The 22,012-nt window shown below is 46.1% G+C and overlaps 1 protein-coding gene across 1 annotated transcript in view; it reads left to right on the top strand.

Annotated features, from left to right (window-relative positions):
- The window catches only part of Ddc (dopa decarboxylase), a 101,086-nt gene extending 82,119 nt beyond the window's left edge, over positions 1–18,967 (top strand). The window contains exons 10-15 of the mRNA XM_042685075.1: positions 513–589; positions 6,529–6,548; positions 8,219–8,317; positions 11,101–11,202; positions 16,546–16,765; positions 18,643–18,967. Coding sequence (XP_042541009.1) covers positions 513–589; positions 6,529–6,548; positions 8,219–8,317; positions 11,101–11,202; positions 16,546–16,746 — 499 coding nt within the window. The 3' untranslated portion in view covers positions 16,747–16,765; positions 18,643–18,967. The remainder of the gene's footprint in view (positions 1–512; positions 590–6,528; positions 6,549–8,218; positions 8,318–11,100; positions 11,203–16,545; positions 16,766–18,642) is intronic.
- The last annotated feature ends 3,045 nt before the right edge of the window (positions 18,968–22,012 follow it).

The following is a 22,012-nucleotide window of genomic DNA, read 5'->3' as shown; positions in this document are numbered from 1 at the left end:
TCTACCACTTGAGCCAAGCCTCTAGTTCTGGTGTTTGATGGTTAATTGGAAATAAGAGTCTCACAGAATTTTCTTCCTGTGTTGGCCTCAAGTCCTGATTTTTAGATCTCAGCCTCCCAAGTTGGGTAGCTAGGATTATGGATGTGAACCAGTAGCATCCAGCAAAACATTCTTTTCACTGCAAAGACTAAGGGTTCTAGAAGCTGTATGCTAAGGTCCAGGTCAAAGGCCTAATATTTGTTTCTACTATATGCCTTCATCTCCTACACACACGCACACACACACACACACACACACACACACACACTTACACTTCAGTGTTCGGAGCTCTGGAGAGGCTGGATCCCTTCATCCAGGATGATGAGCAAGGCTATAGTTGTGATTACAGATAAATGTCATCATACAGGGCACTGGAACCAGATTCTTGAGCAAAGCCAGGTCAGGGGAGTGGGCAACACAGACCAATCCAAAGCATGATGCCATGAACTTAATCATTTCTTCTCTTGAACCAGGGTGAAAAAAAGAGCTGACCTAACAGGAGCCTTTAAGCTGGATCCTGTTTACTTAAAACACAGCCACCAGGACTCAGGTAAGTATATGTGCCTGCTTTTGCAGTGTTTTCAGGGAGGTTGTTTTCATCAGAGATTCACTGGGAGTGTCCAGAACAGGGATGGCCAGGTGCCTGCCCCCTAGATTTGCACTCATACCTACTTCCTAGGGTGGTTTTGCATGTCACTGGGGGAAGCTCTGCTGTAGCTGTATAAAGAACATAAACCCATCAACTGGGTACTAGTGGCTCACATCTGTAATCCTAGCTACTCAGTAGCCTGATATCTGAGGATTGAGGTTTGAAGTTAACTCGGGGCAAGGAAGTCCATGGGATTCTTATCTCATTAACCACCAGAAATCCAGAAGCAGAACTGTAGCTCAAGAGGTAGAGTGCCAGCCTTGAGAGAAGCTAAGGGACAATGCCTAGGCCCTAAATTCAAGCCCCAGTACTAGCACAAAAACAATCAAGGTGGGCACAGGGTCAGATAGGATGCACTTTCCAAATAGGACCAGGCATCTCCAGTGAATCAGAAAGCGTCTTTAAAGTAATGACAACTCTAAAGGCTGGATTTGCCCACACTTCACCAATATCACAAGGAGAGGATCAAGTGGCTGAAGAAGATTGGGTAGGGATGGTACCTCAATGTACACACCAGTCATTGGGCGGTAGACCAGTTGTCTGGGCTGGTGTCAATGACATGGTAGTAACAAAGGCCCAGTTTCTGAGAAGAATAGTGAGAAAAAATAGACAGCAAGTGACATGCAGTGGAAACCAGTTGCTTTCAGACACAGTTTCTGAATGGTCTCAGATTTGGCTGTGTACTTCTCAAAGACCGAAGCAGAGAGGAGGCATTATGAGGTATTGGAGTCATCGTGAGTATATAAGTCAACTCTGTATTGCTATAATTAAGTGCCATTAGCAATAGAACTCCAGAGAGGGAAGGTTTGAATAGCTCATGATTCTGAAGGTTCAAGTTCAAGATGGGGCGGGCAGCTCCGTCAATTCCTGCCTCTGCATAAGATACAAAGGAGCTGGAAAGGAATAGGACTGGTGAAATCCTACTATGTCCTCAGAGGTCACATCGCTTGATGACCTAAGGACCTCCCACTAGGCCCTGCCTCTCTCTCTCTCTCTCTCTCTCTCTCTCTCTCTGAGTGTATGTGTGTGTGTGTGTGTGTGTGTGTGTGTTTTGGCACTGGGGCTTGAATTCAGGACCTCACTGTTCTTGCTTGACTTGTTCCGCTCAATTCTGACACTCTACCACTTAAACCACAACACTACTTCAGCTTTTTGCTGATTAATTGAAGTTAAGAATCTCAAAGATTTATCTATCAAAAACTGTCTCTGAACCTCGATCTTCAGCTCTCAGCCTCCTGAGTAGCTGGGATTATTGGCTTGAACCACTGGTGCCCAGTTTGACCCCTACTTCTTAAAGGTCCCAAGTACGTCCCAAAGCTGCCATCTGGAGAATAGATTTTACCTGTGGACCTTTGGAAGTCACTATCTATATTCAGACTTTATTGGTGGCCTAGAATAAGGCCAGATCTTTCCCTGGTACAATGATATGCAGGGGAAAGTTCTCCAGTTTCTCAAAAATGGTGTCATTAGAAATGTTATCTTAAATGCCAGGGTTCATATACATAGTGCATAAAGTGCATAAAGCCAACCATAAACACAGTAATATGTACCACTTATCTGGGTCTACCTAATAGCCAGGAGGCTGGGCTAAGCACAAATCATTTGCAGCCTTCTCATTCCACTTGCTTTTCCATCCCTGAGATAGGATTCCTGGAACGTTGTTCCTTGAAGCCCTTGCCTCAGTTTTTCTCCTGAATTTGCCTGGTGCCAGGATTCAGGACTTCCTGTACCTATTCCTTTTTCCTCTTCAATATTCCTCCATAATCTGCTTTAGCCATTCCTGACTGATGTCATGTGTTTTCTTTATGATTTCACTCAGCCAGAAGTGCTCCCCCTGGTGGCTGCTTTCCTGATTTGTTCAAATCTCCTGGATGTCTAAAAGAACACATCTAGATATTGTTTTTTAAAATCTTATAAAACATTTGAGATCCTGGCCAAGTAAATGTATAAGGGTGCCTGAGCCAGCTCCCTCCAGTACATCACTTATGCTAATCTCTATATACCTTTCAGAACAGAATGTACACAAGTACGTCATCTTCTGAAAGGTGTCCATGGGACAAATCTTATTCCAAACTTTCAGTTTGGTGCTGAGCATGGGGCTAGCGTGTGAATTAGTGCATGAATGACAAGTTGCATTCTTCGGAACTTATCTTCTGACATTTTTAGATAATAACGGACTCATAAGGTATTAGTGATGGAAAGGAACTTAGAGACGACTTGATCCAAACCTCACTGGCATTGGTGAGAAAATAGGCTCCAGGCTAGAAATGGGTTTAACTTTGGGTGCTGAGTACTATGACAGCAGTTAAGGTGAAATTTTGATGAAGCTTTCCATAGATCTAGTTGTATAGAGGGCAATCTCAAGCAAGAGGGGTGGAATCTTTGCCTGGTCTGCCTTTACCTGCCCAGGTACTCTAGATAAACACATCAAGGCTCCCTGCCAGATGAGAGGGGCCTATCCCTGGCCAGCATACCACATCTCCACCGGTCCCAGCTGAGTGCTATCCACTAAGAGTCCTTAGCATGAACGTCCTCCCTTCCCCCTTCCTCCCCCCACACCCTCCTCCCCCGTGAGGCCTTCCCATGTAAGCAGGCATTTCTCAGCTCAGCTGAGCTCCTCTCTCAGGTCCTCATACCCACGTTAGCAGTCACCTTGCACACTGGCTTATGTGTCTGTCATCTGTGTCTCGTACCAGAACATGCAACCTACAAGGGAAGCCTGGCCTTCTTGCTGGCAGCTCTAGTAGGGCCTGAGTGGACAGAGAGGTGCAGTAGCAGCAGGGAAATGATAAAGACAATGAGACCTCAACCTTAGGTCCCACTTCACTCATGCATCATTTGCCATGCTGCCTTCTGTAGCTACAGAGTCCACAGCCACCGAGTCAGCCAGCTATGGACACAAAATATTCAAAGTGAAAAAAGAATTTTTGTCTGAACATACACAGACTTTCCTTTGTCATTATTCCCTGGACAATAGTGTTGAAGGAAATCTAGGGATGATTGCAGAGCTATAAGAGGGTGGGCAGAGGGCCTATGCACAGTTTAATTATGCAAGGGGCTCACATCCGGGTAACGATAGGCAGCCAATTACATGAGAACCAAAATAAATAGTTATGGTTTTTAAAAAGTATTTTTGGTGCTGGTACTGGAGCTTGAACTCAGGGCCTGGACACTCTCCCTTAGCTTTTTCACTCATGGCTAGCATTCTACAACTTCAGCCACCGCTTTACTTCTACCATGGGTTAATTGGAGATAAGAATCTTACAGATTCCCCTGCTCAAGCAGGCATTAAACAGCAATCCTCGGATCTCAGCCTCCTGAGTAGCTAGGATTACAGGTGTGAGGCTCCAGACTAGGATGTATTTATTTATTATTTATCTATTTATTTACCTATTTAGTCTGTCATGGAACTTGAACTCTGGGCCTGGACGCTGTCCCTCAGCTCTTTGGCGCAAAGTTAGTGCTCTACCACTTGAGCCACAGTACCCCTTCCGGTTTTCTGGTGGTTAATTGGAGATAAGAGTCTCCATGGATCTTCTTGCCTGGACTGGCTTTGGACTGTGGTCCTCAGATCTCAGCTTCCTGAGTAGCTGAGATTATAGGCATGAGCCACAAGTGCCTGGCTAGGTTTTATTTTTATAATGGGAAGTTCTGTCAGATGCTGGGTCAGGGGAAGGAAAGAGGTGACTCCTGTTACATGGGCTTTCCAGATGTGATCTTCATTAGTAAAGATCCATATTTTGGAAAGTAGGAAAGAGTTCATACTAAGCCAGGAGGGTTTCCTAATCCAACCTAATCCAACTAGAACACATTGTCAAAATCTTGTCGTATTTCTTATCCAGCATCTTTTCAACATTGTTTGGTTTTATTGTTTTAGCTCTGTGCCATTTACAGGCTGTCCATGCCAGCTTTATCTAATGAAGTTCTTAAGTGGTTCCAGATCAGACAAAAGGGAGTTAGTGGGGAGGGGTCATCCATCCATTTCTTCCTTCTCAGGCCAGTCATCTGCATAATCAGTGCCGGTGATGGGACCAGCGTCTGGGTCTCTTTGAATCACATCTAGGTTACTTCTAATGACTCTGCTGCCCATGTTATGTTTAGTAATCTGACTACTAACAAGAGGCCACAGGGTGAAAAGGAAAGCAAGGGTAGGCTGGGAGCTATGACGGCCAGGTGATTGCAGGCTCTGTCTCAGAGGTGCACGTAGCGCTTATTCCAGAAGTCCTAAATGGCCCACAGCATCCTTCTCTCCCAGAAGCCAGATGGCAGTCAGAGGATGACCTCAGATTTCCTGTAGCCATGACATACATCCTCCTGTGTGGTGGAAGGAGGGAGCATTCGGTGCTGCTCCAGGCTGAAATGGTGAAAGTATGCTGCAGCCAGCCATGTGACGGCAACTATTGCTTAAGACACAGAGGGTGCTTACAAGTGACACCATGCCTCAGCGGTCTGAATTAGCGGCTCAGATTCCCACAGTAGGCAACTGCCTCCATTCTCTGCCAGCCCAAGCCTTGTGGTGCTCACCTTGTCCATGTCCAGAGCCATCTTGAAACACCCAGGCTGCTTCCCTATGCAGTCTGGGATGTATGGCTCTGGGTACCAGAGTGACTAAAAGTTCACGGTAGCTAGGTGATTGTGTGTGTGTGTGTGTGTGTGTGTGTGTGTGTGTGTGTGTGTGTGTGCTGGTACTTGAATTTAGGGCCTAGGCATTGTCTCTTGAGGCTGGTGTTCTACCACTTGAACCACAGCTCCACTTTGAGGAGGGAGGGTCTTGGTAGTTAATTGGAAATAAGAGTCTCATGGACTTACCTGCCTGGGCTGGCTTTGAACATTGATCCTCAGATCTCAGCCTCCTGAGTAGCTAGGATTATAGGCAAGAGCCACTGGATCCTGGCTTTACTTCTGGCTTTCTAGTGATTGATTTGAGATAAACTATTTACTTTCATGCCTGAGCTAGCTTTGAACCTCGATCCTCAGAACTCAGCCTCCTGAGTAGCTAGGATTATAGGTAAGAACCACTGGCTTATGCTTTACTTCTGGCTTTTTGGTGATTGATTTGAGATGATCAATTTACTTTCATACCTGAGCTAGCTTTGAACCTCGATCCTCAGAACTCAGTCTCCTGAGTAGCTAGGATTATAGGTAAGAACCACTGGCTTATGCTTTACTTCTGGCTTTTTGGTGATTGATTTGAGATGATCAATTTACTTTCATACCTGAGCTGGCTTTGAACCTCCATCCTCAGAACTCAGCCTCCTGAGATTATAGGTGTGAGCCACTAGTGCCCAGATTCAAGGCCACCTTTCAGAACTATTGTGGAGCCACTGAGACTAGGATGGAGAACCCGCTTGGTAGGTATTCACAGAGTACCTGCTCTGTGCCAAATACACAGAAGCAAAGGCAGCACCGTCAAGCTCCACTTTTTTTCCCTTCATATTCCAATCACTTTTTGTATAACTGACTTGCCTTCCTGTACATGCATGAATGAATGAATGATGAATGACTTCCATGAGCTGAATGTTAACCTCCTGTTGGACACTAAATAAAATCACTGCTTTTCATGTGTAGGTAGCTACAGAAAGCCAAACTGACAGGGCTCCTTTAATAATTCAACATTTCCAATAAGTGTCCTGGGCCTCTTGCTCTCAGGGGATGCCTCTCCATACATCACCTTCAGACATATCATAAAACAAACAAACAAACAAACAAAATATGCAGCCTACCCAGATCCGAGGAGGTTTCCTATCTGTTCCAAAAGATCAAGACACAGGAAATCTACCTGGAAGATGAAATGACACATCCCTCTAAAGGTTTCACATTTTTCTTTTTCTTTTCTGCAGGGCTTATCACTGACTACAGGGTAAGTGGATGATGTGTATCACTAAGCTGCAGGTCAGTCGGTATCCAAAATGTGAACGGAGGAGGGTGGTGGGATGCAAACTGTTCCTACTGTTGTCACTCAACTAAGTCTGACTTGATTGGTTGGTGAGATCCACCAGGGCTTGGGCACTGTTGCTGAGACCACCAATCAGAGGTCCCAGGTCAGCGGGGAGATTTGCATGACTGCTGTAAGAGAGGGGGAGGGTCTTTCCCAAGAGACATTGCGCACTCCCTCCTCTATCTTGCTGCTGTGTGCCTGGAGAAAGTGGAGTTACAAAAGAAGCAAAGCGCTCAGACAGAGGGAGGATCATCATCTCAGCAGCCTTGCCTTAACGTCTTTTAAGCTCTCTCCTTTTTCTCTCGTTACATGTGTTTAGTGTGCTTTGAAAATGTCCAGGTATCCTAGCTTTACTCTGGAAAGGAATTGGGACCATAAATGACTTGGGGAGGCCAAAGACTGGGGGTGTGGTTCAAGTGGTAGAGCACTTGCCTAGCAAGCACAAGGCTTTGAGTTCAATCCCCAGCACTTTGTGTGTGTGTGTGTGTGTGTGTGTGTGTGTGTGTGTGCGCTGATCTTGCTGGGGTTTAACCTCAGGGCCTGGGTATTGTCTGGAGCTTTCTTGCTCAAGGCTAGTGCTCTACCACTTAAACCTTATCTCTAATTTACCACCAAGAAACTAAAAGTAGAGCTGTGGTTTAAGAACCTCAGGTCTCAGCCTCCTGAGTCGCTAGGATTATAGGTGTGAGTTGCTTGCTTCCAGCTTAGGGCATTCTCTCTAATTAACTAGCAAAAAGCTAGAACTGGAGATGACTCAAGTGGCAGAATATCAGCTTAGAGTGAAAAAAAAAAAAACGCCATGCAAGAATGACAGTCCCTGAGTTCAAGGCCCAGTACACACACACACACACACACACACACACACACACACACACACACACACACACACAAGGCCATGAAGCACTATCATGCTCAGTTCCCTTGTTCCTCCACCCCATCCTTTCTCGACCCCTTTGTTACGTGTTTTAGTCAGCAGAAAGTCACACAGAGTGTGAGGTGTCAGTCAGAGGTTAAAGTTGAGTGGGGCTGGGGGGCCTGGGGAGGCAGTCTTTGGGATCAACATGTGGGCACCCTGTGTTTTCTGTGAAGAGGTGGGCGGTAGGAACGTCACCCTCAGGACATGGCGTATAAGAAGGAAATGGATGCTGTTCTCACACACCCTGACAGAGCATCATGGGCAGCGAGGATCGCATAAGTACAGGGCTCAGCTCCCTCCTTTCCCGTGGTCAGAAACACCAGTGGCCCCCTGCCCTCATGCACACACTGATTGAAAGCTCTCTGGGACCTGGCTATGCCTTCCCTGCTGCCTTCCCTGCCCATCATAAGCATAAGCGATAAACATCATCAGTGCCTTCCAAGGCAGCCATCTCTGTCCTGCTTCTTCTCCCGGTGATACAAAGAAAGCCTCTTTCCAGGGGGCCCCTGCTCACACAGCAGGGGCTGAGCCAGCCAGGCTGGGAAACAGCAAAGCAGAACAGGGTCACTGGGGAGAATTAGCTGCCTCCAAGAGAAACAGGCCAAATGACGGGTGGAAAAGGAATCTGGCTGCTAATACATTCCTCACTGATGTACCGTTTTCCGTTTCATTTCAGCACTGGCAGATTCCACTGGGTCGGAGGTTCCGCTCTTTGAAAATGTGGTTTGTCTTTAGAATGTACGGAGTCAAAGGACTGCAGGCTTATATCCGCAAGGTGACTGTCTTCATCCATTATCTGAGTAATCCCTCGGAGAGCTGAGGGGACTAAGAAATGAATGTAGGTGTCCTAGGACGCAAATACGGCCATATGTTGCTTCAGCATGTAGCTCAGTTCTGGGGAGATGCCCTCACCAGCAGACACAGTCCTGGGGGACCACAGTGGTACATGCGGTCTGTTAACTAGAACCTCATGATGCAAGCCATGACTGCCGATGGTAACAGAACTACACTGTACTTTTGAGTCTCTGAGATTAGGGCATTTATAAATGGTCCAGTGCACAATTCTGGGTCTTTTAAGATACTTCTTGTAATGAAGAATATAAGCCGATGAGCTCCAGGAAGACGGGCAAAGGAGAAACAATGCAGGTTTTCTTCCTTCTGTCCTTCTGTCCATCCTTTCCTTCCTCCTGTTCTCCCTTCCTCCCTTCCTTTTCTTTCAGTCTCTCCCTCCCCCCTTCTCTCTTTCCTCAGGCTCTCTCTCTCTCTTCCTTAGCTTTTAAAAGCTTTTTTTTTTTTTTTGGCTTAAGGCTAGTACTCTACCACTTGAGCCACACCACCAATTCTAACTTTTCTGGTCTAATTAGAGATAAGAGTGTCTCAGATCTGTCTGTTCCGGCTGGCTTTGAACCTCAATCCTCAGCTCTCAGTCTCTTAAGTAGCTAGGATTCCAGGCGTGAGGCACCAACACCAGCTCAGGTGGTGCTTAGCCCACAGTGAGGTTCATGGAGCAGTGACAATCGTGAGAACATAATGTGCTTCCCTCCAAAAGATTGCCAGAATAAAAGAATTTACAGTTGGTGTACATGACACCATGCAGCCCAGCTGTTGTCCAGTACATTTCCTGCCAGCCAAGCCAGCTTGGGATGGGCTCCAGCGACATCTGTCTCAACAAGTAATCCAGATCACACTGATATGCGGCTAAAATGTGAGAAACACTAGCCTGCTCCCCCTTCCCCCCTCCACAACTGTTAGGGAATGGAGGCCTGAATATCATGAGCCAGAACAGTCCAAGGCTACCCAACTAGGCAGATGCAGAAGATCCTCTGCCTTCAAGCTAGGCGTTTCCTTCTGACTAGGTCAGCTGTTCGAAGCCATGGCCCCATCTTGAGGGTCGGAAGGCCTCAGGCTGCTGGGGACAGACATGCCCCAGTGATGGCGACGGCCCTTCGTTTTTTTATCCAGCTGCCACCGTGTCACTCGCCCTGTAGCCAAGAGCAGGGCTGGGTGCCTCAGGCTCCACCTCGTGGCAGGGATGCAGAAGTGCATTTTGTAGACATTGGCTGGATTCCTGTCACATGGCCATGAACTGGCATCTGTCCAACTCACAGGGCTGCTGTGAGACCACTGAGCTGTAAAGCAGTGAGAATCTACCATCGGTGTGGAGGAAAGAACCAGAAAAGGAGTATAGGCGTGCATCAATGATAAAGACATCCCTGGTTCCCGATCTGAGAAGTGCAAAAAGGACACATTCGATTTAATTTGGAGAAAGAGGCCCACCCCCAAGAAAAATCCCATGTGGTTCATTTGTGCTCGATGATCACATTCTCAAACTAGAAAGCAACTAGCTGTGATTATGATGCCTTGTGTTTAAAAAAAAAAATCATACTTTTCTTTCCTTCCCCTGAAAAAAGTTTCTAATCTGGCCCTACCGGGAGAGCATAGAAATGGTCAAAGCCTTGCTCCCTGGGCAGACTCGCCAAAGTCTCTGGCGCCCTCTGGTGGTCCGCCTGGGGAACGGCTGAGTCAGGGCCAGCAAACCGCGGGTCCACCATTTGTGCTGAGCACAGATGCCACGTGGCAGTCCTTGCTGGAAGCAAAGCATTGCACTTAGACCGCGGACGGCCCGCTCCGCACGGCACTTATTACTTTCTGAATCGTCCTTTGAGTTCAATAAACATCGAAAAGTTAAATAAGGTCGATGGCTACATTAATCTTATGGAGGAAAGCAGCTCTTGAAATGTGTCCCGGGTGGGCACGATTCCCATTGGTCAGTGGAAAATTCCGCGGGATGATAGCCACGCCCACCACGGAACTGAAACTTCTGCCTCAGCAAAAACTGGATCCCTAGCTCTTAGGTCAGCGAGTTCCTTGGCTGAGCCTCAGTTGACCTATGGGCAAAATGGGTATAAATAATCCCAGAATCGTTTTTCTGTGGGGGCTGTCATGATGACACAGATGGATGGTAGTCTTAGCTGTTCTAGAAGGTTCAAATTCCTGTTCTGTTTAAAATGACAAAAGAGGCTTATGCCTGTAGTCCACCATCCTCAGGAGGCTGAGATCTGATGTCAGTTCGAAGCCAACCCAGGAAGGAGAGACTCTTTTCTCCAAATTAACCAGTAAAAAGCCAGAAACAGAGCTCTGGCTTAATGAGTAGAGTCCAGCCTTGAGGAAAATGGTGCTTAGGCTCTGAGTTCAAGCCCCTGGAGTGGCTTGAACACACACACACACACACACACACACACACACACACACACACACACACACACACACACACATATTAAAAGGCAGGTTTAAGAAGAGCGGGTACTACGGTTTCATGAACAGAAGAAAACTACGATGTTTTTCTGAGGACACGAGAGCTGTTCTCAGGGTAACAAGAGAATTTCTTCTCCGCTGGATGAGAGCAGCTGGCAAGGGATCAGCAGGAGCCCTTGGAGGACATTGCTAAGAGCTTGTAGATGAAGTACAGATGTGCAGAGCGCTGAGGTTTTCCAGGCAGGGAAGGTCTGAGTGCAGAGGTGATGAGAAGCTCAGGGCTATTCCCTCTTCTCTCTCCAGCACGTCCAGCTGTCTCGTGAATTTGAGTCTCTGCTGCTCCAGGATCCTCGCTTTGAGATCTGTGCAGAAGTCACTCTGGGGCTGGTCTGCTTTCGGCTAAAGGTTTGTTTATGTCTTTCTCATCTCCTTTGTTCTCACTGAGTGCTACAGAAGGCAAAATGTCACACCATGCTTCTCAGTGCAAAAGCTGGCATGTGAGCCCGGCTCACGCCTGTAACTCTAGCTACCCAGGAGGCTGAGATGTGAGGATCATGGTTTGAAGCTAGTCTGGGCAGAAAAAGTCCATGAAACTCTTCTCTCCAATTAACTACCAAAAAGCTGGAAGTAGAGCTGTGGCCTGAGTAGGAGAAGAGAAGGGATGTTGCTCAGGTCCTGAACCCAAGCCTCAGTACTGGCATTTAACAATAGCAACAACAAAAAAAGCTGGACTCCCCAGGATCATCCACTCAGGACCTCCCAACAAAGTCTATGGTGCTTGGAGAAGCCTGGCCTTCTCACGGGAATCAAAGACTTCTTGGTTGTGTAGCTCCCTTGTTCTAACTCAAGACCCTATCCTGCACATCTGCTCCCAGAATTCCCTGCAGGGCTGTACCTCACAAACATGTCCTCCATGGCCTGCCTGAAGTATCTGCTCCAGATAGGAGCTGGTTAGAAAAGCAAATCTCAGGAATCTCAGCAAATCCTGGGAAAATCTCCAGGCCCTTCTCCTCTCCCCACCCCTGCCTGCCCTACTCACACCCCTACTCTCACCATCAAGATGGCCAGAAAGAAGGGGAAGGGTAGTAATACAATGCCTGACTCCTCTCTTCTGTGGCTTGATCTGTGATCCTTGTAGGTGGTGGGCTGGGGGAAAGGGTGGCTGGCCTTGGTTATTTCTGCACTATACATGAAGAAAGAAAACTAAAGCCATGGGTGTGACTAAGATTGCTTTTACATGTTTTCTTTTTCTTCTGTTTTTCCACATTGCCCAGTGTCTCGCACAAGGCTAGGCAAATGTCCTATCATTGAACTTCCCCAATCCTCTTAACCACTGCCCCTCCCACACACACATCCACTTTTAAAATATAAGGGTCTCACTGTGTTGCCCAAGCTGGTCTGGAACTTGCCATCCTCCTGGATAGCCTGGACAACAGATGCATGCCACTAAATCTGACAGGCTGACACAGCAGGCCTTTCCATATGGCTGCTTTGTTCCTATCAAGAAAAGGAGCAAGCTGAGCCGGGCACCTGTAGCTCATGCCTATAATCCTAGCTACTCAGGAGATTGAGAACTGAGGATGGTGGTTCAAAGCCCCCTGATAGGAAAACTCTGGGAATCTCTTTTATCTACAATTAACCCAAAAGAAAAAAAAAACTGGAAGTGGAGCTGGAGCTCAAGTGGTAGAGTTCTAGTCTTAAGCACGAAAGCTCAGGGGACAGAGCCCAGGCCAAGAGTGCAAGCCTCAGAATAAAAAATAAATAAAGGAAAAGGAGCAAGCCAGGCTGTGTTGCTGCACATGTATGTCCTCTTTTGTCCCCTCATCTGGTTGTTGGAGCTTTGGGGGTGAGAATGCACTGCTGGGCATGACAAAGTCTGGAAGCAGCAGCTCTGGAATGCTGAGACTGAGAGCTGGAGGAGATGGAGGAGACTAGAGGATTCTGCAGAAGCTGAGTGGAACAAGGAAAGGTGCACAGAGTAACGTAGGGTGGGCTGCCCCAGTGGATCTGCAAACTCCAGTCTTCTCTGAGTTTGGTATGGGTAGGCATTTTGTGCAGACTCTCCTGCCCTCACTCTTTCTGTAGGGCTTTTCGATTTTATTTTATTTTTTCCAGTCTTGGGGCTTGAACTCAGGGCCTAGGCTCTGTCCCTAAGCCTCTTTGAGCTCCAGGCTAGCGTTCTACCACTTGAGCCATAGCACCACTTCCAGCTTTTTTTCTGAGTACATTATTATAGGCGTGAGGCACTGTTGTCTAGCTATATGTAATGTTTTTATTGGATGCAATTCATCATGTCCATTTAAATTGTCCGTTTAAACCGGGACACAATGGCTTATCCTTGTAATTCTAGCTACTCAAGAGGCTGAGATCTGAAGGATCACAGTTTGAAGCCAGCCCAGGCAGAAGAGTCTGTGAGACGTATTTCCTTTAACAGCAAAAAGCTCAAAGTGGAGGTGTGGCTCAAGTGGTAGAGCACCAGCCTTGAGTGAAAAAGCTAAGTCTCTGAGTTCACATCCTAGTACTGCACATCCTAGTACTGGCATGTGCATGCACACACACACACACACACACACACACACACACAGAGCCCATTTATTTTCAGTATATATGCCATCAACATAATCTAGAACATGTTCAACCCCCCCCCAAAAAAGAAAGTCATCCCCACTTCCCAGCATTGGGTCACCGATCTGAATGTCTCTAGAGATCCAAGCGTGTGTTCTGGATAGGTTGGCTGTATTTCTTTGCACACTCTGCAGGTTATGTCAGACCTATCTGTCTGTCCTCCTCTACAAAGCAGCTGCTGTGTCACTGTCACGGGCAGGGACCCAAAGCACTTTGTGTTAATAAGACTGCTTTTGTGGAATTTCATGTGCTCCCCCCGAAGTCTGCTTTCTTCCTTGAAGAAGCACTTTCATCAGCTAGAACTGCTCATTTCCCCAGCAATACAACTCCTCATCTTCGATTTTTTGCTGGTCCTGGGGCTTGAACTCAGGGCTTGGGTGCTGTCCCTGAGCCTTTCTGTGCCCAAGGCTATCCCTCTACCACTTGAGTCACAGCACCACTTCAGGCTATTTCTGAGTAGTTTCTTAGAGATAAGGGTCTCAGACCTTTCTAGTTGGGTTGAGTTTCAACTGTGAGCCTCAAATCTCATCCAGCTGAGTAGCTAGGATTACAGGCATGAGCCACCTTCTGGTCCTTTATTCATCCACCATTCGGACACATACGATGACTCTTATTTATTAGCCTAAAGCACACACAATATTATTGAATCTCCTCTGCTTCATGTCACCCTGGCCTGCACCTGTGTGTGTGTGTGTGTGTGTGTGTGTGTGTGTGTGTGTGTGTGTGTGTGTGCCAGTGCCAGTACTAGCACAAAACTTGAGGCCTTGTGCTCTTGTTTGGCATTGCATTTTCCTTTAAGGGTGGCATTCTACCACACCCCCACTTCCATACATTCTGTCTTTGTCTTGCTCATTATTTGATTAGATCATTTCTCTGTTTGCTTGCTTCTACTTTATAGAAATTCTATCTAAGCCAATCCATTGGAAAATGGGCAAGCAACATTTCCTTTTCTACACTATCTATATTTCAGATATTTGCTCTCAGGCTGAGTCTTTCTTGGTAAAACCCCATTCACTTGGTACCCTATCTCCTTTTACCCCTTTCCTCCTCCTTGACCAGGACTCAATGTTCCAAGACCTCGTGGCCACACCAACAATTTCTGATGCCTGTGGTTCCTTTACTATGCCACAGGCACTGGTAAGACCCTGCCTGAGGCCTACATCTAGAGGTGGGTGGATTTACTCAAGGCCAAGGTCAGTTCTGGTATCCAGCAGATGCTCAGGTGTCAATCTGCCAGACAGAAGAGATGTGTCCTTCCCCATGCATCCTCCTGCCTCGAGGGCTGGGGCCAGAAGAAACAGCACAGTCGGCCAGGGTCTCCTCTCTAGGATGTGATGTCTATCTCCTGTCTTCTTCTATGGTTGACTGTCTTGTAAGGCTTAGGAGAGGAGGAGCCTCTGCATGGAGCTAGACAGATAGACTGGAGCAAGAGAGCAGAGGAGAGCCAGGAGTGCTGCTCCCTCCACCTGCACAGCCCAGCTGCAAATGAAGCCAGGACTTCTCATCCATGGTTAGTCAGTAGGGCCAGACTGGTCCCTTGTTGGCTGTTTTCCAGGGCTATGTGTGTGTGTGGGGGGGGGGGTGGGGCGGCATTAACAATGGTGCAGGGAAGTTTTTTCCCAGTTCTAGCAATGCTTGATGGTTCAACTTCATTTTCTCTAAGTGCTGGTGAGGATTTAGACAACCCTTCTCTGGTGGCTACATGGTTTAAGGTTATTCATTTGTGGATGATATCTCTAGGGAGTTTGGAATCTCCCCTTGGTGGTCTTCCTTTCCTTCTCTCCTTCCCTCCTTCCCTCTCTCCCTTCTTCGATTTTCCCTCTCTTTCCTTTGCACATTTTATCATTACTTTGTTATCATTAAGTAGTTGCAAAAAAGTGTTTTAATTCAACAGGTCAGTTTGTGAGTATACTGCATCTTGATCAGTGTCATCCATTTCATCATACTTTCCCTTCCCTTCCCTTCCCTTCCCTTCTCTTCCCCTCCCCTCCCTTTCTTCCTTTCCCTTTCCCTCCTCTTTCCTCTCCTCTCTTTTCTCTTTATTCTTTCTCTTTTTGGAAGTCCTGGAGTTTGAATTAAAGGCAGATGCTCAACTACTGGAGCCACTTCTCTAGTCTTTTTTTTTTTTTTTTTTTTTTGCTTTAGTTATTTGTAGAATAGGGACTTTTGTTTTCAACCAGATTGGCATGGCTTTTGATCCTCCTGTTTATATTTCCTGTGTAGCTGGATGACAGGCAAATACCATCATGCCCAGCTCTTTATTGGTTGAAATAGGATTTCAATTTTTTTTTTTTTGGTGGTTTGAACCACAGTCCTGATAGCTGCCTCCCAAGCTAGGTTTCCTGGCATGAGCCGTACACCCTGTAGGCTCTTCATTTTTCTTAAATAAACTTGCAAGGGTCATTATTTCACTAGCCTATATTGGTTGTATGTTTATGGAGATTTCATTGTGATATTTCCATGCATGCATTCAATGTCCCTGCTCAAATTCATTGCCTCTGTCTCTTCCCCTTATCCCCTGCCCCACTGCTTAGTACAATTTCATCAGGTTTCATTGTCCTATTCATATGTGCTTATAAAGTGCTTGGATGATATCTATGGAAGAATCTTCTTTTGACCACGTATGGGAATATGGAGTAAAATAGAAGGACATATGTATATGTATATACATATGATCTCAGAGGTATATGTTTATTATATGCATATGTGTACATGTGACCTCATAAATGCATATACAAACATCCATGTATACATACACATAGTTATACGTACGTGTATATATACAGGAAGTCATAAATGTATACATATACATATAATAAGGTCATATATGAATCTATGTATCTATGTATAACAATTATTTCACTGAGATTTTTAACATCAAGGGAAGGTGCGTGACACAGATAGCATGTATGTGTACATGTACACACATGACATCGTATGTATAAGCATCTACATCTGCATGAGGTCACATACATGCATATGCAGGTGTGTGTTTATATGCACAGCAATTATTTCACTGAGAATTTTCACATCATCAGACACGGATGACATTGTCCCCTGCTTTGTCCGGGTGAGGCCAGGCTGTGGCCATGTTATATGATGGGTCTCTTCCAATCCCTTCAGGGTCCCAATCAACTGAGCATAACCCTTCTGCAAAAAATCAACAGTGCTAAAAAAATCCACCTGGTCCCATGTCACCTGCGAAGCAAGTTTGTGCTGCGCTTTGCCATCTGCTCCCGGGTGGTGGAATCTGCCCACGTGCGGGAGGCCTGGGAACACCTCCAGGAGCTGGCAGACCTTGTGCTGAGTGAGGCGAAGGAGTGAAAGCCCAGCAGAGACGCAGGTAAGCTGCAGGTGGGCTCCAGAAACATCCTATCCCCTGTCTGCATCACCACTGCTTCAAGCCAGTGGACAGGATCCTTCCTCAGCGACCACACTGTGCTCAGTCTGCAGAAGCAGCAGGAAAGTTACTGGATCGTACTGGTTCTGTGTCTACATTTCATTCTCTGAGATGAGAAAATCAATCTCTGTAATCTCCTTCCCCTTCATCGTTCCCCAAAAAGCATTTATTAAAGCAACTTATTTCCATGACACGCTTATCTATTAAAGTGGCAAGATTTAGATAAATGAAAAGTGTACCATGGAGAGTTGGGACACATGGTCTCCTCACTGTCAGGAAGGACCAGGTGTGTGGTATTGGAGTGAAAGGGCAGACTTAGCATCCTGGCATCTGGGCTAAGGGGATTCTCACATGCGTAAGGGTAGGCAACTACCTGGCGATGGAAATCTTTTAAGAAAATGCAGCAAGAAGGAAATTCCAAATTATACGTGTGGGAGCTGAAACAATCTTCAACTCCTTCCCACTGGATTGTTGTAAGAATGTCATTGTATGGGGGTTGTCCCATGTGGGGGGAAAGTGGGGGAGGATTTCCTGTGACCACCCTCGCCACACCTCAACTTCTCTTCTGCCTCTTTGTTTCTCCATTGTCTTTTAATCATAACCTGTGCAGGATGTAGAACCTGAGTGTATTGTGTAATTTTCTTGACCTGCTGAATGCAATCTTACCTCATTTTTGCTGCTAATTTTATTTGTGAGGGTTGGAACCATTATAGTACTTGTAAAACTCAAGTGGCATATAGATAGCCTCAGGTAGGTGGAGCCAAATCACCACTTTCACAGTGGAAATACACTCAGCAACACAGATTATTTTCCTGGCCCAACAAGAGCCTCCTAAGCTGAAAAAGAATGTCCTTCCGGTTCAGCTCTGTCATATCTTGAATATTTTTGGAAGGTGCCACAGAAAGACTCATGTTGTACAATCATATCTTGTGATAAGCATAAAAATCTATAAGCAAAGTGGGCTCCTGTGGCTCATGCCTGTAATCCTAACTACTCAGGAGGCTGAGATCTGAGGATCACAGTTTGAAGCCATTCGAGCAGGAAAGTCCATGAGACTCTTATCTTTGATTAGGCAGCAAAATCCAGAAGTGGAGCTGTGGCTCAAGTGGTAGAGTACTAGCCTTGAGCAAAAAGGCTTAGGGACAGCCCCCAAGCCCTGAGTTCAAGTCCCAGGACTAGCACACACACAAAAAGATGTAGACATACACAAAACAAAATGGCAGCAGGCAACCACTTCTGATGAATATTTCTGCAAACTACTGTTTGAATGTATTTAACAAATATGTATCATGTTAGCATCATAGTGCCACATGCCCAAAATAACATACAGAGACAGTGTAGCTCTGGTTTCTGATGAGCGCTACAACTCCTGTTGGCACTATACTCGCTGAAGCTTCAAAAGGAAAAAAAATTAATTTCAAATTTCCTTAACTGTGTATAGGCCAGTGTAATAAATTATACTGCATGTATTGGTTTTGGCTAGCTTAATTGGAACAATGAAAATTTAGTACCGTAGGTGTTCCTGTACTTATATGAGGTTATTGAATACTCATGTGGTCCTAATTCTGTGAGAGAGTAGGAACTATTTCTGTTTGTTACAGAGGGTAGGAAAGTAGGCAGAGATTCTAATAGCTGTGGGCTAAATTCGCCAGCTCAGCAATATAAGCTTCCTTCCAAATGATTTCACGTTTCTTAATGACCTCTGCGGCACAGGAAAATAGTATATGCATTGTGTATATTCATATTAAAAGTCCACAGGATTGTACCTATTTGTCCTTCATGTAGACACACGTTCATGATTTTTTTTTTCTCCCCTATAGCGACTGGATGTTGGAAGGAAGTCTGGGCAAACTGGAAGGAGAAGAAAATAAACATCACCCTACTTCTGTGGAACTGACCCTCTCTGTGGCCTCCTATGTCTGTTCAAAGTTAATGACAGACTTGTGATTGTGTCTTTCTGGTGTTGTCAATGAAAAATATTTTCTCTGTGGAAAGTTTATCTCAGTGGCTATGGCTTTTACTCATTCTTTGGCTGTGATTTTTGTCCATTAAAAAACCCACAGGGTTGTCTTGCGTGCATGAGGCCCTGGGTTCAATTCCTCAGCACCACATAAGTGGAAAACATTGGAAGTGGCACTGTGGCTCAAGTGGTAGAGCGGTAGCCTTGAGCTGAAGAGCTGAGGGACAGTGCTGAGGCCCAGAGTTCAGGCCCCACGACCAACACCCCCCAAAAAAACCCACAGTGCCCCCCCCACAGGTTTTCATCCTTAGGAAGTCTCAGTGATAGCAGGAAAGGAGTATGGAAACATTTTGCAGAGCAATCTGTGATCATGACTGGAGAGTATACCTGTGTCTTTTCAGTTGTCCTGTTATGTGTCTAAACACTCAGTAAATAAATAATTGCCAATCAGTCTATAGGTACTGGGTCATCATGATGTCCTGTGTCTCATTGTGTTGATTCTTGTCTTGCCCCATCCTAATAGCTGAGATCTCATCCTGGCACGTTTTTCAATGGAATTCACTTATTCAGCATGTATTTACTGAGATGCTTGCTCTTGTCAGTCAACATCCTAGATGCCCATAACAGTATTGAAAGTTTACTTGGAGAACACTTCGACTCTAAGGGAAATAAATTGATAACCAAGATGAAACCTGGATCCAGTCAATGAGATGGAGTTACGTTATGATGTTCTCCACTCGAGGCCTGGGTATTATTGTTTGAAAAGTGCATCTGCCCTATGGAGTCATGACTAACTCTAATCACAAATTCTGATAACAACTCCTGGCAGAAAAAAAAGATGCACATTGGTTGGTGCCATATTATCCTTCCGCTCCAAAGGAAGAATAGGGTCAGGCATTTGATGGTCCAGTAGAACCATCAAAGACAATGACACTGTTTTATACATGTCAAATAGCTACCAGAGAGGATTTTGGTCTCACCACAAAACAAATGGTAACAAATGTTTGAGGTAAGGAGTATAGTGATGACACTGATTTGATCATGACAGTCTACCTAACAGTCACATGAATTGAAATAGCACAATGAACCATGTACATATGTATAACTTATATGTCAATTGAAAGGATGTTTAAGCCGGATCCTCAGGAGGCTGAGATCTGAGGATTATGATCCAAAGTCAGCTGAGGATGGAATGTCTGTGAGACTCTTTATCTTCAATTAGCCACCAAAAAGCTGAAAGCAGGGCCTGTGGCTCAAGTACTAAAACTAGCTTTGAGCACAAAAGGCCAGGGGTAGTATCCAGGCACTGAGTTCAAGACCCAAGGCTGGCACACACACACACACACACACACACACACACACACATAAAAGTGTCAATTAAAAAAGCTCAAGCCCCCCCCCCCATATCCCAAACCCTAATTAGCTCACTGAACTGTTAACAAATCCTGTTTGTCAAATTTGGGAATATGTAAATGAGCAGCAAGTTCCTACAGTCCCTTTTGTCAAAGGACTGATACTTTGTCCACTGAAGCTGTCAACTTCCTTCCCAGAGAAGACAGTCTTGTGTTCTCCCAAGGAAAGTGTAGAATTTGCATATTTTAAGCATTAAGCCCATATAATAAAATAATAAAATATGGCCTATTTTAAAAGAGAAAAATCTTGATACAACATAAGAGGTTGAATCTAAATGTATTATTACTTACAATAAAAATAAGGTGTCAGCTGGGAGCTGATGGCTCGTGCTTGTAATACTTGTTACTAGGAGGCTGAGATCCAAGGATCGAGCTAGCTGGGGCAAAAAAAAAAAAAAAAAAAAATCTGCGAGACTCTATCTTCTGCGAGACTCTATCTCCAAAGACACCAGGAAGTGGTGGTGTAGCTCAAATGGTAGCACCAGTCTGGAGCTAGCAAGAGTGTGAAGCCCTGAGTCCTGGGCCCCCGAGTCCCAGCCCCCCCCCCCCCCACACACAAACACAATCACCGCTCCTACTGAAAGTCTGCGGCATGCCACCTCGTGGTCAGTTCCGTACTACATCTCCCTGGCCTAGTGTACACACACACACACACACACACACACACACACAGGATCACAGCTCCCACTGAAAATCTGCAGCATGCCACCTCGTTGTCACTTCTGTACTACATCTCCCTGGTCCAGTGTACACACACACACACACACACACACACACACACACACACACGATCACAGCTCCTACTGAAAGTCGCGGCATGCCACCTCGTGGTCACTTCTGTACTACATCTCTCTGGACCAGTGAACACACACACACACACACACACACACACATGATCACAGCTCTTACTGAAAGTCTGCAGCATGCCACCTCATGGTCACTTCTGTACTACATCTCCCTGGCCCAGTGAACACACACACACACACACACACACACACACACACACACACACACACACGATCACAGCTCCTACTGAAAGTCTGCAGCATGCCACCTCGTGGTCACTTCTGTACTACAGCTCCCTGGCCCAGTGAACACACACACACACACACACACACACACACACACACACACACACGATCACAGCTCCTACTGAAAGTCTGCGGCATGCCACCTCGTGGTCACTTCTGTACTACATCTCCCTGGCCCAGTGAACACACACACACACACACACACACACACACACACGATCACAGCTCCTACTGAAAGTCTGCAGCATGCCACCTCGTGGTCACTTCTGTACTACAGCTCCCTGGCCCAGTGAACATACACACACACACACACACACACACACACACACACACACACGATCACAGCTCCTACTGAAAGTCTGCAGCATGCCACCTCGTGGTCACTTCTGTACTACATCTCCCTGGCCCAGTGAACACACACACACACACACACACACACACACACACGATCACAGCTCCTACTGAAAGTCTGCGGTATGCCACCTCGTGGTCACTTCTGTACTACATCTCCCTGGCCCCGTGTACACACACACACACACACACACACACACACACACACACACACACACGATCACAGCTCCTACTGAAAGTCTGCGGTATGCCACCTCGTGGTCACTTCTGTACTACATCTCCTATTGACATCAGTCCTAACGAGAGCTGCACCTATTGACAGGAGTCCAGGCATCCACTAGTAAAGAAAGAGATGGGAGCCGGGCGCCGGTGGCTCACACCTGTAATCCTAGCTACTTAGGAGGCTGAGATCTGAGGATCGTAGTTCACAGCCAGC

The sequence above is a fragment of the Dipodomys spectabilis genome, unplaced genomic scaffold (assembly GCF_019054845.1).
Source record: "Dipodomys spectabilis isolate Male_0828 unplaced genomic scaffold, ASM1905484v1 ptg000092l, whole genome shotgun sequence".
In the NCBI taxonomy this organism is placed as follows: domain Eukaryota; kingdom Metazoa; phylum Chordata; class Mammalia; order Rodentia; family Heteromyidae; genus Dipodomys; species Dipodomys spectabilis.
This window is presented reverse-complemented; position numbering and strand designations above follow the sequence as displayed.